The sequence below is a fragment of the Lolium perenne genome, chromosome 7 (assembly GCF_019359855.2).
Source record: "Lolium perenne isolate Kyuss_39 chromosome 7, Kyuss_2.0, whole genome shotgun sequence".
NCBI lineage: Eukaryota > Viridiplantae > Streptophyta > Magnoliopsida > Poales > Poaceae > Lolium > Lolium perenne.
Window position 1 is genome coordinate 213,786,025 of NC_067250.2, and position 17,456 is coordinate 213,803,480.

A 17,456-nucleotide genomic window follows, 5' to 3' on the forward strand; every position below is an offset into this window, starting at 1 on the left:
TGACGCATCTTCAATCCCAGGTCTTCCGACGAATTGAAAAGCTTGGCAAGGGCAAGGAAAGTCGAAGGTTCCTCTTTCTTCGGGAAGAAGTAGGGGAACAACGCCGACAAACTTGCACTGGCATTGGCCACGCCTTCACGAATTTCGCGCCCATGGAACTCCAGAAGAGAAAGTGCATCAAGGAGAGGGTCATTGACGGGATTCTCCAGATCAAAGTCTTGGTTTGTTTGGGCTGCCACACGAGACAAACCATTAGTCAAAAACCAAGAAACAGGAAGTACAATAGAAGGGGTTGATGATATTACTCAGCGTACGTCGACTTTGCGACTTCAGACGCTTGATGATCTCTTGTTCACGCACAGTTGTGCGGTTTTCTGCTCATCTAAGGCAGATTCGGCATCTTTGAGCCTTCTCTGCAGCTCCTCGACACTAGCAGCTTTCACCTTGGCTTCATCAACCTCGGCCTTGGCTTTGCTAGCAGCAAGTTCAGCTTTCTTGCGAACCGCCTCACTTTGCTCGAGTTTTTGAGCAAGTGCGTCGACACGTTCGTTGGCCTCTGAAAGTTTTTCTGTCGAGATATGAAAAAGAAAGAAAAGAAAGATCAAAAAATAGCGACAAGCAACAGGAATAGAAAGTCAAAGAAAAATAGCAAGTATAAAAGTCGTTACCTTCGGCTCTGGCGGCATATTCACGGTACCCAACAAATTGGGACCCGATCCGAAGAAGCTCTTTGATCATTGGCTGTTCAAAGGTAAGTACATCAAAAGAAACGTCGGCATGAAAAAGAGAAAAGGTGTGAAAAAACAAAATAAGGAAAATATAGATGCCGACAAACTTACATCATCTAAGAGCAGAGTCGACGAACCGCCCAACCGAGGGGCAGGATCAACAATCTTTTCAACCCGTGCCCTTTTTGGTGAAGGGGCACGGGGCTCGAAGGAGGAGTAGATGTATCAACATTTTGTTGAGGAGGCGACGATTCCTCCCCTTCAACTGGTTTTTAAAATAACTAAAGTATGTGACGTGCTCGTTCGAGCAGCCACATCTAAAGTTGGTGTTTCTTCATCATCACTATGACAAAATAGTGGCAGCATAAAAAGCAAGGCAAAATAAAATTCTTCAAATAGAAAAGGAAAAGAGCAAGGAACCTACGAGCTGATGATACTCTCGATGTATGGATCATAAGCTGCTTTTCGAGGTGAAGGAGCAGTTTCTTCGGGTTTCGAGGTCCCGGAATCTTCGGCATTGCTCCTTTTCCTTTTGCTCTTCGGAGAAACAGCAGGAGGAGGAGATTGCGCTGATGTTGTATCTTCAGAGGCAGCATCCTTCTCAGTAGATCCCGCAGATTTTCGAGAATCTGCGGGTTCATTCACAAAAGAGGGGGTCTCCTGGTTGACATCATCGACAACGGCTCTTTCTTCGACCTCTCCATCCTCAGGAAGAGGAGGAAGGGAAGCCATAGTAGGATGATTCTACAAAGAAATAGTGACAAAAGAGAATAAGTGAGATACCACTGCAAATAAGATACGAGGAACAGTTCAAAACAAGATAAAACTTCGAGAAGACAAAATACCTCGGGAAGAGGATTGGAAGCACTGTATGGTTCCACTCGACAGGAGGAGGGAATAGGATCCTTCTTACCTAATCGAGAAATTCTTCGAACCAATTTTTCCAAATCCTTTACAGAAAGATCACTGGAGATTCTGTTGGCGTCATTTTCACCAGAATACGTCCAAAGGGGATTTTTGCGAGCCTGAAGAGGCTGCACTCTAATCCTAAGGAAATAGGCAGTAATTTGAACACCGAGATAGCTCTTTGCCTCGAGTGTTTTGAAGATGACGGATACGAGCCATGAGCGCCTCTGTCGCCTTTTTCTCTTCTTCAGAAGCTTCGGCATCCCAGGAACGGCGACGCTGAATCCTGGCACTTCCGTCAAAAGGAACTATGTTGTGCTCCACGTAATTGGCGCTTTCTTCGTGGATGTAGAGCCACTTTTTGCGCCATCCTTGGACAGAATCAGAAACTTGACGTCGAAATAATCGACATCAGTCCGAACACAGATAACAACGCCACCTATGTTATAAGTGACGTTGTGGGAGCCATTACGGCGGAGGCAGAAAATGCGCTTCCACGAGCCCAATTGGGAGTGATTCCGAGGAAGCATTCGCAAAGTGTGATAAAAATAGAAATGTGAAGGATGGAATTGGGAGTCAACTGGTGCAGTTGAATCCCATAAACAAAAAGAAGGCCGCGGAGGAAATCGTGGATTGGGGTTGAAAGGCCGCGGATCAGGTGATCAACAAAACTAACCCGATACTCCATTGGAGGCTTGGGGTAGCTTTCTTCGCTAGGAAAGCGGATGGCGTCCTCCTTCGTCATGAGGCCGAGCCTCTTCAGCGTGTTGATGTCTTGATTGGAGATTTTGGATCTCTCCCACTCAAAATCCTCGGCGGCCATCTTGGATTCCGGCGTGCTGTGGCGAGTCAGACGCGTGCGCGGTGGCCTCAACGGCAAGTGGGCGAAGCAATGTATGTGCGTACGGAAGATTGGAGAGAGTTGGGCGCAGGGAAGTTTTGCGAAAAGGAACAGGTGAGCGGCGCAAGCGAGGATGAACGAAGGTTGAAGAAGGGTTTATATAAGATTCGGGTGAAGCAAGTGTGCCGTTGGATGAAGAAATCGTGTGGTGAGGATGGATCTTCTAGACACAAGGGCAAAAGAGTATTTTTACCGAAATAGGCGTTACCGTACGTGCGCCGGGAAAGCGGAGGACGTGTGTCCACTACTTGCACGACGTGTCAACATGGTCGAAGCAATGGACCCACAGGGCAGAGAACTCACGACTATTCGAGAAGGATGAAGTAAATTTGATTAAGGGAAGTATGTCGACAAGAAAAATAAAAGAAAAGTGGCGTCATAAAGAATTATTCAATACTTCGGGAGCCTTTGATCAAATACAAGTTTTTGCCCAAATGCTCGGGGGCTACTTCAGAAAAAAGTAAATTTTCGAGTATGACAAATATAGAAATTGCGGGAGCCTACAACCAAGCACAAGTCCTTGGCTGTAGCCTCGGGGGCTACTCCCATCGAGAACGCTGTTCGCGCACCCGAGTGATAAAAAAGAGAGAAGAAGAAAGAGATCATCATGGCAAGTAATGAAAATATAGCGACAAGGTTGACTAATTTGTTGAGCCTACAACCAAGCACAAGTTCTTGGTTGTAGCCTCGGGGGCTACTCCCATCGGGAACGCTGTTCGCGTGCCCGATGAAATTAACAAAAATAGAAAAACAAGAGAGTATATTTCGAGTTATAATTAACTCTACATATACTCCCATCGGGAGAACAATATAAGTCATATATGACTCGATAAAATGTGCTATTCCAACAGCCGAATAAGCACTCGACAATATATTCTCAGAACGCCGGTTGCGATCAATTTCTGAATGCCGCAAATTTGCGAAGGTAAGACCCCAGATCCGTTCTGCTGGCGTGGCATCGCCAAAGATCGCGCTCTGCTACTTTTATCCGTATCAACGAGATACGAAGAAAAATCCTAACGGACGCGTTAGGTACCCGATAAATTTGACTGGACTCGAGGAATGGTAAGACCTTAAGCGGCACTGTCGACGTTTACACCAAGATCCCGAGATCATGTCCGGGGACGTGATTTTGAAGTAGGTTTTTGCGGATTGCCACTAGAGCAGCTTAACTAGTACCTGATCCGTCGATGAACTAGCCCCAATTACCGGTATCCCCTGTACAATATAGAATTTTATGTGAAGAAATATAAAAGGTTAAAGCTTTCGAGTAAAAATAAACAATGGAGATTTTCCCCGACTCTACGATTCAAGCAAAATCTCGGGGCTACCGACATAGGCATCCCAAATGGGCCTGCCGAAGATGGTACCCGGGGTTTACTGGAAGCCCAATACCCGAAGAATAAGAAGATTCGGGAGCCCAAGATTTACTAAGGAAAGATAGAGTTGTAATAGGAAGTGTTGTTTGTAATCTGGCGGGGTGAGTTAGAAACCGTCCCGGACTCTGTAAACTTGTATAGCACGAATCCCTCGGCTTCACCTCATAAAAAGGGGGAGTCGAGGGACAAAGAATCAATCAAAATCATTGTCTGCAAACCCTAGTTTTCATAGTCGTCGAGTACTTTTCGGCTGAAACCTTCGAGATCTACTTGCCCTCTACTTCTAACTAAACCCTAGCCTACAATCCATAGGCATTGACAAGTTAATCCCTTGTCAATTGGCGCCGTCTGTGGGAATTAGAGGCGTAAGGAGCTGATCTCGATGGCACGCTCAAGATCTTCGACATCGTCAACCGCAAGCAACACAATGGATCGAGGTAAACAGATCGCTACTGGTCTTGTCGATTTTGTACCTCACCCACCCTCCCGTTTGGATGCATATGCGTATCTGGCGGAGCCCATGGAGATGACGTTCGGAAGGTTCCACTTTCGCGTCGAGAAGGAAGGATCGTATCGTGTCGAAATTCCGATTTCGTCGGGATCATCGCGGGCCGATTCCGATTTTTCAAGCTATGCATCGTCAAACGAGTCGAGAAGAAGAAACCTCGGCGACACGCTACGTCGCATCGAGCAAGAGAGAAACTCGCCAAGATCTTCAACGACATATCGTTTGAGTCATCTGCGGACTCGTATATAAGCGATGGCTCAAGCGATGTCGACAGTCATGACTTCATCGACAAATCTCTCACAGTGGGCAAGGTCTTCATCAATCTCAACGATGATGTCACCAAACCCAACATAGATCTGAGTACAAGGTATCATCAGATTTACGCCATTGAAGGTCAAGAGGAGACATCTGAGGCTTTCGACAGTTTGGGAAATCCATACGTCGATCCCTCCAATCTGCGACAAGGCTTGGGCAACAAATACGTCGGGCCAGAGCCGCGAGATAGAGTTCAACTTTCACAAGCAGCGTGGGACAGAGCTGCGAGAGCTATGAACGGCACAGAACCAATGGCTACCACAGCCACACCAGAAGAATTGCAAGCATATCAATATAGGCTCGCACGAGCTGCCAGGGAATTGGAAAAACAGACAATGAGTTGAACAGAGAAAGGAGGCAGCTTCGCATCCAGCAGAGAAGGGCGGATCTAAGTCGACAATCTAGAACTACGGGTGATAGCCATCGGGAGGCGCGGAACAGAGCAAGATCAAGGCTGCAACACATACCCGAGGCGAAGAGAACACTTGGTTCAAAACCTCGACATGTCCTTTATGTCGATAGATACAAGAGGAAACATCATCCCTAAGACACCAGCAGGCTGGGTATATGGCGAAACATGCTTTTATACTTGAATCTAAACCACCGCCGGTGGACCCAAGGGAAACACGGGACACTACGGCGGTAGCAGGAGTTGGTGCTATGGGGACAGCGTTTATATCACCGCCTCCCGAAGGAGTGGCAAGGCAAAATAGTCCGCGACCCGCAAAGAAGCAACAGCGGCAGCACTCGAAGGGCCAAGTGGAGCAAGAGACACAAAGAAGCACAAGCAAGAGTCGACAGAGCGCGGCAAAACAAGGGATCATCGGCAATCCCCGTAACTCAACGACGAAGATATGTGCGGCTTACCATGCTTCACGAGGAGAGTCCGAAAACGCGAGTCCCCTCAGATTCAAGTTACCCGATAATTTCAAGAAATTCGACGGCCTTCAAGATCCGGAGGATTGGCTAGTCGACTATCCGGAGACGGTGAAGGCCGACAGAGGAACTAGGGCAACAGCCATGCAAAGCATCCAGGTGCACCTGAGTGGTGCCGCACGATCATGGATAAAGAAACTCGCTCCAGATCCATCGACAGCTGGGAAAGTTTCGAGGACGTGTTCGTCAAGAACTTCAGATCCACGTGCAAAAAACCCGCATCGTTAGAGGAGTTGAGAGCGTGTCGACAAAAGCCGATGAGCCAATGAGAAAGTACATCCAGAGATGGAATATCATCAAAAACTCGGCGTAAAACATATCGACGAGAGAGCAATAGATGCGTTTGTCGCAGGAGTCGCGTGGAGACTTTGTCGAGGATTTGGGAAGGACCAATCCAAGAACAAGATCCGCGTTAATGGAGATAGCAAATAAATGGGCAGATGGAGAAGACGCTGTCCACAACAAACGACACAGTCGCCGCAGGAGGACCGTGGTCGAAACTATCAACCGAGGCGAAGATTTCCTCGGACGTACCAGAACTACGACGCTCCAGACAAATTTCGGCAGGTTTTCGGACAAATACAGGAGGCAATAGAGATGATTACCGGAGAAGCAAGAACAGCGAGGTGATAATAGGGATGATTCACGCAACGAGGCAAAATAGTGGGCCGAGGTTTCCAAGACCTTTCGTGTCCCCCGAGGAAATGCTGAACGGACCGTGCCGGATGCACTTCTTCCTCGACAAAGAACGGGAAAAGACAGTCAGGCACCTGCAGAAGATCGTCGAAATTTTCGTGCAATGTTCAGATACGCAGAAAATGCTCACGCTCGAGCAGACAGAGAAACCCTCGGGAGCCTAGGAGCGAGATTCATCTACCGCCACCTCCCGCGATTACAGAGGACAATCGACACCAGCTAAGAATAGCGGCAGCACCTGCACCACCACCCTATGTTGATCCTAACTCCAACGGAGCGGTGTTGATGATTCGTAAGGGAAGGCCGTCCAATAGAGCTCAAAAAGTAATCTCACGACAGTGTTTATGGCAGAGAAAATGCCTCCACCAACAGTTGAGTACCTTAATTGGTCGTGACAAGATATCGGCTTCACAATAGCAGATCATCCGCAGCAAGTTCCTCGACCAGGGCAGTCAAGACTTATTCTCGCCGAGCTATCGCAGGATTTGATGTCTCTCGAGTGTTCATAGACGGCGGCAGCAGCTTGAACCTCATGTATGCAGATACATTGAGGAAGATGAACATATCCTTAGCAAACTTGAAACCAACAGACACAAGATTCCACGGCATCACACCAGAGAAACCAAGTTATCCATTGGGAAAAATCAACCTCGATGTTCAATTTGGGACCCGAGAAAATTATAGAATCGAGAAGCTCGAATTTGAAGTCGTGGATTTTCCATCACAATACCACGCTCTGTTGGGACGACCAGCATATGCTAGATTTATGGCAGTACCACACTATACATACCTGTTGTGGAGGTTGCCCGGACCAAGAGGACCAATCACAGTCAAGGGAAGCTTTGCCTTAGCCGATAAGTGCGACAAGGATTTTCACAAAGTTGGCGTAAACTTTTGGGATGCAAGCCGAGTACTTGGCGTCAAAAAGCATGACTGATTACGACGTCTTGCCGTACGCTGGAAGGCCAAATAAAGAATCAACTTTCAACACAGAGAAAAATTCTAAGGAGGTGCAGATTCACCCGACAGATCCAAAAAGACGACATCTATCGCAAACGATATGGATATCGCATAGGAAAAGCGCTCGTCAAGTTCCTCCGTGAGAACTGGAAAATCTTTGCATGGTGTCCAGCTGACATGCCAGAGTACCAGGGAACTTGCCGAGCACCACCTAAATTTGGATCCAACAAAGAAACCAATCAGACAACCTTTGCGGCGTTTTTCGAACCAAACCGCAAAGCCATGCTTTCAGAAATAAATCGACTTGAAGAAGCTGGTTTTATCGAGAAATATCTACGTAAGCCACATGGGTAGCTAACCCAGTGATGGTGCCGAAGAAAAACACGACAGTCCTTCGCATGTGCGTCGACTTTACGTGCCTCAATAAACATTGTCCTAAGGATCACTTTCCCCTCCCAAGGATCGATCAAATTATCGACTCCACGGCAGGTTGCGAACGTCTTTCCTTCTTGGATGCATACTCTGGTTATAACCAGATCAGATTAAAAGAAGATGATGAAGCCAAGACAGCGTTTATTACACCTTACGGCGTGTTTTGCTACAAGACAATGCCCTTTGGTCTAAAAAATGCGGGAGCAACATATCGCAGGATGATGCAGAAGTGTTTAGCAACACAGATCGGGAAAAACGTGCAAGTATACATCGATGATGTCGTCATAACATCAAAAAAGGGGACAACATTGATCGAGGATCTCAAAGAAACTTTTGACAACCTCGACAAATTCTGCCTCAAACTGAACCCGACGAAGTGTTCTTTTGGCGTCCCAGCAGGAGAACTTCTGGGGTTTCTAGTTTCGGCAAGAGGGATTGAAGCAAATCCCGAAAAAATACAAGCCATAGTAACAATGAGAAAGCCAACAAAGTTGAAAGAAATACGAGCTAATCAAGCGAGTCGCAGCTTTGAGCAGGTTCGTCGCCAGATTAGGAGAAAAAGCGTTACCATTTTATGCGCTGATAAAACAAGGAGATAAATTCCGGTGGAACGAAGAGGCCGACAGAGCTTTCGAGGATCTGAAGCGAAAAATCTCGACACCACCAATCCTGGTGGCTCCAAAGGAAAAGGAACCTCTCCTGCTATATATCGCAGCCACGCCCCAAGTGGTTAGCACGGTATTAGTTGTCGAAAGAGAAGAAGAAGGGAAAATCCATGGAGTGCAGCGCAAGATACTTCGTGAGCGAAGTCTTGTCACCTTCAAAACAAAGGTACCCTCGGTACCAAAAACTAGCATATGGAGTGTTCACGACCGACGAAAATTGCGCCACTATTTTTCGGCACACCCGATCATAGTGGTCAATGAAGCTCCCTTATCAAATATACCTAATAACCCGAAGCTACGGGTCGTGTCTCCGTTTGGGGAATATAACTTGCCCCTCGGTACATCACGTATGAAAAAGAAAAGCAATAAAGTCGCAAATACTGCGGACTTCATCGCGAGAATGGATGGAGTTGCAAAATACAGGACCTCCAGTTTATCGAGAACTTGGACCATGAACTTTGATGGGTCCAAGAGACTAGAAGGAGCTGGCGCAGGAGTAGTACTCATATCACCCTGAAGGCGACAAATTGAAGTACATCTTCCGGATGACGTTCCTTAACGCATCTAACAATGAAGCAGAATATGAGGCTCTCATACACGGGATGAAGATGGCAAAAGCACTGGAGCAACTCGATTAAAAATCTTTGGCGACTCACGGTTGGTGGCTCAGCAAGTTATGAACCAATGTGATGCAATCAATGATAGCATGATGGCATACAAGGAGGTGTACAACGAGCTTGAGAAGTTATTCGATGGATGCGAAGTAAATCATATTAGCAGGTTGAGCAACGACGAAGCCGACGTTCTTGCAAACATCGGGTCACGGTGCCTTCCAATCCCGCCAGTGTATTCTGGGAAGAGATAACAGAGAGATCCACTAAGCCAACAAAGTCAAAAAAGAAGGAGAAGAAACCCTCGGGGGCTGCCAAGGAAAAGCAAGAGGACGAAGAAGAGGATCAGGACTTGGTCATGGTGATACAGATACCGTGGATGCAGCCGTACATATCATACATCATGAGGAAAGAAATACCCGATGATCCAGCTTGAAGCAAGGCGAGTAATTCGACGCTCCAAAGCTTTACGGTGGTCAAGGGAGAATTTTATAAGCGAAGTATTTCAGGCGTTTTGCAAAGGTGCGTTACACCCGAAGAAGGAAGAATAATCCTGAAGGAGGTACACGAAGGAATATGTGGCCACCACGCAAGTAGTCGAGCTATCGCAGCCAAGGTTTTTCGGGCAGGATTCTCTTGGTTGACAGCAATCGAGGACGCCAAGGACATAGTAAGAACTTGCGACGCATGTCAAAGGTTCGCCGCAAAACCTCACTCTCCAGCAGAGCTAGCACCAATACCATTGTCTTGGCCCTTTGCTCAATGGGGACTTGATATGGTGGGTAAGTTACACAAATCCTGGCCAGGAGGAAAGGAGTACATGCTAGTAGCTGTCGATAAGTTTACAAAGTGGATAGAAGCGAAGCCGATAAATTCACCCATGGAGCATCCATGATAAAATTCGTAAAAGGCCTCGTCTTCAGATTTGGAGTGCCCCACAAGATCGTCACAGACAACGGCAGCAACTTCACATCCCATGAATTCAAAGATTATTGCGAAGAGGTGGGTATTAAGCTGAACTTTGCGTCAGTTGCACATCCTCAAACCAATGGGCAAGTCGAGAAAGCCAATGGCATCATCTGCAATGGTATCAAGAAGCGCTTGTTAGGACCACCGGAAAAAGCTCGACATACCTGGCCGTAAGAACTACCAAGCGTGTTGTGGAGCATCCGAACAACACCAAACACAAGAACGCAGAAACTCCGTTTTTCCCTGGTTCATGGAGCAGAGGCAAGTACTACCAATCGAGATAGAGCACAACTCTCCACGTGTCGCTGAATATGATGAAGAAACGTCGAGAAGAGTGCTAGAAGACGACGTCGACGCACTTGATGAAGCCCGAGATGAAGTATTATCTCGGGTAACCAAATATCAACAGACTTGAAGAATTACCACAAATGACGTTTGCGGCCAAGATCTTTTCAGGTGGGAGACCTAGTTCTTCGGCTCACGCAAAAAAGTCATGAAAAACTCGAGTCACCATGGCTTGGCCCTTACATTGTCACGGAAGTAATTGGAGGAGGAGCATACAGAATAAAGGACAAGAAGACAGTGTGGAGGAGCCAAACCCCGGAACGTGGCGCAACTTAGGCGTTTTTACGCCTAGCGTCAATATCTAGTCTTTGGACAGCTTCAAGGGACGGAAACGCGGGCGAGTTTTCAGACGCACTCTTTTCCTTTTTCGGGGCACCGAGTGGGGCCGGAGAAGGTTTTTAATGAGGCGGGCTCGCGGTGCTGCAATATAATAAAGATAGTGACAATATAACTTTTCTTCTTTATCGACATGACCAAAGTCTTCGCTCCGACGAATTTCAATATAGTTCATCGACAAAAGGAAAAACTTGCCTTGGTATTCAAATACCTCGTGAGTCAACAAAAATACAAAATAGTACTCAATAAAAAGCTTGGGGGCTCATATTCGCCTTAAATATATAAATGCCTTGGTTCAAAACCTCGCAAGTATACAAATATAGTAAAGAGTCACCGAAACACTCGGGGGCTAAACAAACAGAGAAATATAATGATTGCTTTACAATATAGTCATGGATTACAAAGAAAAAATATCTACAAGAAGAAACTAACTAGTCTTGATTCAATATGTCATCAAGAGTAACCCTGTTTTCCTCAGGAGCAGCACCAAGAAAATCGGCATAATGGCCATCGGCAAAAAAGTCGGCATCCATCCGAAGTAGGTCCTCAATCATCTCTTCGGCTATAGGCGTAACCTTCGTGTTAATCCTGTCAACACCAACTCTCCGACGTTTTACTTTTTGGTGAACCTTCTCGACAACCTGGGTAAGGTCAAGCTTCGAGTGGCAGATTTGGAGCATGATAAGAGCAAATCTGGCGCCAGCTACTAGTTGAGCTTTGACAAAATCATGGATACTGCGAGCATCCTTGAACCTTTCCATCAATTCAGGAAGAGTTTTTGGTTGGACGTTCCGAGGAAACATGGAGTTGTAAACCATGGACAAGGTCTTGGTACAGAAGTCAAGGAAATCGCGAGTTTGAGAGGCGCGATCTTGAAATCTGACAATTTGGCGGGTCCTCTCTGGGGTAGCCCAAAACAACGAACCATGGTCCAGGGAAAGATTAACAAGGAGGGTTGTCCTAGCATTTACCCTCTCTTCCTCGGCAGCAGCATCAACAAAGGCACCTATCAAAACAAAGAAGTGGACACCTCTAAGAAACAGTAGCATGAAGATAAAAAATATCAGCGGACGAAACAGGCATACCCGACATATCTGCACTGGCTTCATTCATTAATTCGAGCATGAAATTTTCTCGAGTAGTTGCCTTTTCAGCCTCGGAAGCAGCAATTTCCTTAGCAGCCACGGTTGGCCTTGTTCCGGTCGCTCACGGCCTTGAAATCGGGGTTTTCGCCGACCCAATTCTTGACCAACTCCATGAAGGCGGCCCTCTTATTATTATCAGCCCAATGTGGTACAACCTGCAAAATCAAAACTCATTTGAAGAACAAACAATATAGTTGCAAGTTAGCCGCGGTACATAGAATCGCATTGACAATTACTTACTGACATAGGCATCCCAAATGGGCCTGCCGAAGATGGTACCCGGGGTTTACTGGAAGCCCAATACCCGAAGAATAAGAAGATTCGGGAGCCCAAGATTTACTAAGGAAAGATAGAGTTGTAATAGGAAGTGTTGTTTGTAATCTGGCGGGGTGAGTTAGAAACCGTCCCGGACTCTGTAAACTTGTATAGCACGAATCCCTCGGCTTCACCTCATAAAAAGGGGGAGTCGAGGGACAAAGAATCAATCAAAATCATTGTCTGCAAACCCTAGTTTTCATAGTCGTCGAGTACTTTTCGGCTGAAACCTTCGAGATCTACTTGCCCTCTACTTCTAACTAAACCCTAGCCTACAATCCATAGGCATTGACAAGTTAATCCCTTGTCACTTACCGACATGAACTCATCTATCGTCATAGCCGGGGCGAGTCCCTGCACAATCTCAGGCTTTGTGTACCTGACGCCCTGCTCAGCATAGAAGTGGCCGATGCACGTGATCCTCTGGTTGTACCACTGCTGCCGTGTCAACTTCCGACACATGTTACGGAGCACCACGTCCGCCCTATCCTTATGCTCAGTCGCCACCCTATAATTGCGCTGCAATCAAGCATAACAGAAAGTGTGAGAGGCATGAGTTATCACGGTGGGGTTATCAACTACATATGAACGAAACCCAAAGAGTATGCATTACGTACCCAAAACTTCTTGATCACGGCGTCGGCGGCGGAAGCAAAGCCAGGGTAAGGCGCTATCTCATAGTCTTCCCAAGTGTAGGCTAGCTTGGACTCGCCCCCAAGGATCGGAGTGTACATCCCCGGCCAGTACTTCCTAATAGCAGCTCCAATCAGACTCCCTGGCACGCGGACATTCTTCCCCGTGTATGTGAAATTCCTGCACAATTATCAAACATTAGAAAATGCTAAGTGTCATAACGAAAATGAAATCACCTTACTACTTACTCTATCCGTCCTGGGACAAGGAGCCACTTCTCATCCTCCGTAGCAGGTTCCTTACTCTCATCGGGAACCTGCGCTTCCCCACGAATCCGCAACTTCTTCGGAGCCATCTCCGTCGAAGCCTCCTCGTCCCTAGACTCCTCCTCCTCCTCCCTAGTGTCCTCCTCCTCCTCCCTAGTGTCCTCCTCCTCGTCCAGCGACTGTGAAGCCACTGAGCCAGAAGCAGAGGGAATGTCAGCTAGAAGGAGCTGTGCATTCCCCCCTCGTCCTCCAGCTCGTCCTCCCCCTCGTCCTCCCCCCCTCGTCCTCCAGCTCGTCCTCCCCCTCGTCCTCCCCGTCCTCCGTCTGCGTCTTCGTAACGCCGGGTGGGAATAATGGGTCTTGCACTCCGTCTGGAAGCACCCGGCCCTGGCTTCCGCTGATGCATCTGATCAAGCAAGGAGCTCGATGATGCCTTCCGTCCGCTCATATTGGGCAATTACCTGCATAAGAAAAAGAGAAAATAATTAATAAGCATGTTGAAAATTAATAAGCATAATGACAAATATAGGTACTAAGCATAATGAAAAATGTAGGTATTAAGCATAATGACAAATGTATGTATTAAGCATAATGATAATGTAGGTACTAAGCATAATGACAAATGTATGTATTAAGCATAATGATAATGTAGGTACTAAGCATAAAAGACCCTCACCATTCATCACCACTCTCATCTCTAGGCATTGGGTTCTCAGCCTCACTATCAAAATCAGTATCATATGAGTATTCATGGTCGGCATTGGGTTCCGGTTGAGTCTCGACAATGTTGTCTTTGCTCGCATGACGCTTGGTGAGCATAGCTATGTCCTTCAGGTCCACCACGGTCTCACCACGCATTTGTACATCGTTGTGGAGATCCTGAAGACCTATGTCTATTTGAAGAGCCCCGAACTGCTCTTCCTCTTGATAGAAAATTCCCTCATATGTTACCGGGTCAATGTTGTTGTAATCGTCCTCGGAGGGGATGGGTAGCTTACCATGTGGCGATACCTGGAACACGACTTCCCAGCCCATGAGTTCCTCATTCTGACATGGGTAGGACAAATAATAAACTTGCTTGGTTGCAAAGTTCTCATGCGTATGGACTCTACGGTTAAAACCCTGGGAAACGCATCTCAACTCATCTGTCATCTCAACGTTGGGATCAGCTCCCTACAAGTTCAGTTCAGATTATTTTGTGCATTAGTTACGTGTAATAAGACAAGTCACGGATTGCAAAGTAAGAGGAACATTTGAGAAATTACTTTTTCATGGAACCAGTTCACGAAGCTTTTATTTAAGGGCGGGGCACCCTCTTTCAGAAGAGTGTACCACTGCGTGGGAGTGGGACCATTTCTTCCTGACCACATTTCATCATGGAATTGGCTGAAAGGAGAAAATACGTATTAGACCAAAACCAAGTTACTGGTTGCAAAGTATTTGGTTCATCATTTTACCTCATGAAATCGACCACTTCCTCCATGTTCATAAGCACGTAAAGCATTATGCAATCCTTCTCTTCTGGCGAAATGTTCTCCACTTTTGAGGCACCGGCCTTGCCACCGGGATATTTGAAGAGCAAGAGCTTTGGGTCACGGTTGGGCTCATCGGAATTGTACCGAGCGACCGGGTTATGCTTAGTGGGCACATCATTGGCATAGTACATTGTCGTGGCGTCTGCCATCTCATGGAGGAGAGTTGCCTCAGCTATGCATGCTTCAATCTTATTTTTGTTTCCACATTTGTACCGAATATATTTGAACTCCCTCTCAATACAAAACTGCCAACGATACTGCACCGGTCCCCCCAAGAGTGCCTCGTTGGCGAGATGCACGATGAGATGTAACATCGGAGTGAAGAAGCACCCAGGGGGGAATATCATCTCTACCTTGCATACCATGTCCGGCACTTGCTGCTGCAGCTTCTCAATCACCTCGGTACATATCTGCTTAGCACGGCACCGTGCGGAAAAAATGGCTCACCTCCGCAAGCACTCGCTGACATGATCGGGAGATACCCTCGAAGCATCACCGGCATCAGCCGCTCAATCCATATATGATAGTCGTGACTCTTGAGCCCGTTTATTTTTCCTGTAGCAAGATTGACTCCCTTACTCATATTCGAACAATAACCATCAGGGAACATCACGTCATATTTGAGCCACGTAAATGCCTCCTTCTTGTCGGCGCTATCAAGACAAGTACTTGGCATGCGGCTTTAACCAACCTTTTCGATTGCCCTCGGGAGGCTGCATGTGTAGAGCCACCCTGTCACATATCTCCTCAATATCGACTCTAGCTGAAACATTATCCCTTGACTTGCCTGGTATGTTGCAGCGGTGTTAAGGAATGCCTCCCCACAATTCTTTTCGGTGTGCATCATATCGATATTATGGGGAAGTTCAAGGTCCTTGTAATACTCGAGCTCGTTATGCCCTGCTATGTGAGTCCAACAGGCGTTTTACCATATCCCTCAAATTGGTGGCCGGGTTCCTTACTAGGCCGGAGAGCACGTAGCTCAGCATCAACAGCTTGCACCATTGAACTTTGGTATTTCTTTATGTTCAAGCACAACTACGCCTTTCGTGAAGTTTTTCTTGTCGATCTGAACCGATGCCCTGGATCGAGGAACTTGCGGTGTTTGTCAAAGGCAACATATTTGTGTCCAGCTTTTAGGTGCCTGAATTCTAGTTCGTGCCCGCACACTGGGCATGGAAACTTACCAGCTGTACTATGCCCACGTAATAGGGCGTACCCGGGTAGGTCATGCATCGAATAGTGGAACCAAACTTTCATGATGAAGTTTCTCTTTGATGCTCGGTCGTATGTCAATGTACCGTGATGCCACGAGTGGTGCAAATCATCCACAAGTGGTTGCATTAAGACACTCAATTTCTTCCCTGGATATTCAGGCCCTGGAAGGATCATCGACAAGAATATGTTCTTCCTTTGCATTACGACTCCGGGAGGGAGATTGAGCGGAATAACAAACACGGGCCAGCAAGCCTGTACGCGGCAGTCGACATACCATATGGGTTGAATCCATCGGTTGCTATCGCAATTCTAACATTCCGAGCCTCACTTGCCTCATTTGGGTGCTTTTGATCGAAGCGCTTCCATGATTGACCATCGAGATGGATGTACCATGGGTACCCGTTTCTTCTCGTCTTGCAATCTTATCCCGGTCTTATGCCATGTCATCTCGCTTGGCAGTCTCCTCGAACATGTAAAGCCGCTGGATTCTTTTGATGAATGGGAGATAACGAAGAATCTTTATGGCTACCTTTGTCCGCCTCTTCGACCATTGCCTACATCTACCTCATGATACCTAGAGTGACCACACTTGGCACAAGATTTGTCATCCGCATAGTCTTTCCAAAACAAAAGGCAAAGTTTTGGACAGACATCATATGTTACATAATCCATTTTCAATGCTTTCAAGATTTTCTTCGTTTCGTACATGGTCTTGGGCAAGCAATGACCTTCAGGCAACATGTTACCTACCGTGCTCGTAGTCTTTTCAAAGGATGCTCGAGTACTCTCAAACATGCACTTGTCGGCTAGCAACTGCGTGATGCCATCAAGTTGAGACATTTTTGCACCCGGGTATAGAGGCCTCCTAGCTGAGGCCATCATATCAATGAAGGCCCTCGCGGTTGGCTCAGGTTCCTCCTCGCGAAGTTCCTCCGGTTGTGGCGGTCCCTCCGGTTCAGGCGGTTCCTCCGGTTCAGACTGTTCGTCCCATGGTAACTCTGGCATGTCAGCATCCCGAAGATCATCTAGCAAGTTTAAGATGCCATCGTTCTCATTGCCATCGATCCGCTGCCGCATCACCTCACCTCTATCACGTTCGTGCCGAGAAAAGTCGACCGGCGGGTCGTAGTCACGCATATACCCATTCCACCAAAGGTGTTTAGTCATCTCTAGAATATCCTTAGGATGACGCCTCCCGCAGACATTGCAAGGGCAACGGGGACGAACAATCCCCTTCGAACCACGAGCTAACTCCTTCACTAACAAATCGGTCTTCCATTTCCATTCATCCGTCACTTGAGTCGAACTAACACGGCCACCGTACATCCACTCATTATCAGCCATCCCTGCTTTATTGCGTGACAAACAACAAATAGTAGCATGAAATTGAATGCATCATATTTTTATTTTTCTACCGCGAAAACGCGTGCATCAACCTACATCTCTACTAGGTGGGCTCCTAGCAGCCCCGGACCCGTAGTTGGGCACGTTCTCCACGTTCTGCTCGGGTGCGAGATGAATTTCAGACACCTCGCTGCTCTCCCGATACACGTCTCGGCAAAAGCCGAGAGGATGTGCATCCGGAGAACAACAGGGAGGCGCTCGACGAAATCCTGTCTCGCACCCGAGCAGAACATGGAAAACGTGCCCAACTACG

General features: G+C 47.1%; 2 protein-coding genes across 2 annotated transcripts; both read right to left on the bottom strand.

Moving 5' to 3' along the window:
- Positions 1-5: 5 nt before the first annotated feature.
- LOC139833366 (uncharacterized) lies at positions 6-859 on the bottom strand. The gene is made up of 3 exons (XM_071823638.1): positions 840-859; positions 669-741; positions 6-568 (listed from the first exon to the last, which is right to left on the bottom strand). Exons 2-3 carry the CDS (start codon positions 736-738, stop codon positions 330-332), a joined length of 309 nt encoding a protein of 102 aa, XP_071679739.1. The 5' UTR covers positions 739-741; positions 840-859; the 3' UTR covers positions 6-329.
- An 11,002-nt stretch (positions 860-11,861) lies between these two features.
- LOC139833840 (uncharacterized) lies at positions 11,862-13,288 on the bottom strand. Its single transcript, XM_071824196.1, has 4 exons — positions 13,029-13,288; positions 12,765-12,960; positions 12,463-12,666; positions 11,862-11,987 (listed from the first exon to the last, which is right to left on the bottom strand). The coding sequence occupies exons 1-4, from the start codon at positions 13,133-13,135 to the stop codon at positions 11,862-11,864; spliced, it is 633 nt and encodes a 210-aa protein (XP_071680297.1). The 5' UTR covers positions 13,136-13,288.
- Between the last annotated feature and the right edge of the window lie 4,168 nt (positions 13,289-17,456).

Bases quoted from the DNA above. Each gene is read 5' to 3' on its own strand.
- LOC139833366 (XM_071823638.1), bottom strand. From the start codon at position 738: ATGATCAAAGAGCTTCTTCGGATCGGGTCCCAATTTGTTGGGTACCGT. The intron at 569-668 runs GTAACGACTTTT...ATATCTCGACAG, and splicing joins ATATGCCGCCAGAGCCGAAG to AAAAACTTTCAGAGGCCAAC.
- LOC139833840 (XM_071824196.1), bottom strand. From the start codon at position 13,135: ATGGCTCCGAAGAAGTTGCGGATTCGTGGGGAAGCGCAGGTTCCCGAT. The intron at 12,667-12,764 runs GTACGTAATGCA...GCTTGATTGCAG, and splicing joins CCGTGATCAAGAAGTTTTGG to CGCAATTATAGGGTGGCGAC. The intron at 11,988-12,462 runs GTAAGTGACAAG...TTGATTTTGCAG, and splicing joins CGATAGATGAGTTCATGTCG to GTTGTACCACATTGGGCTGA.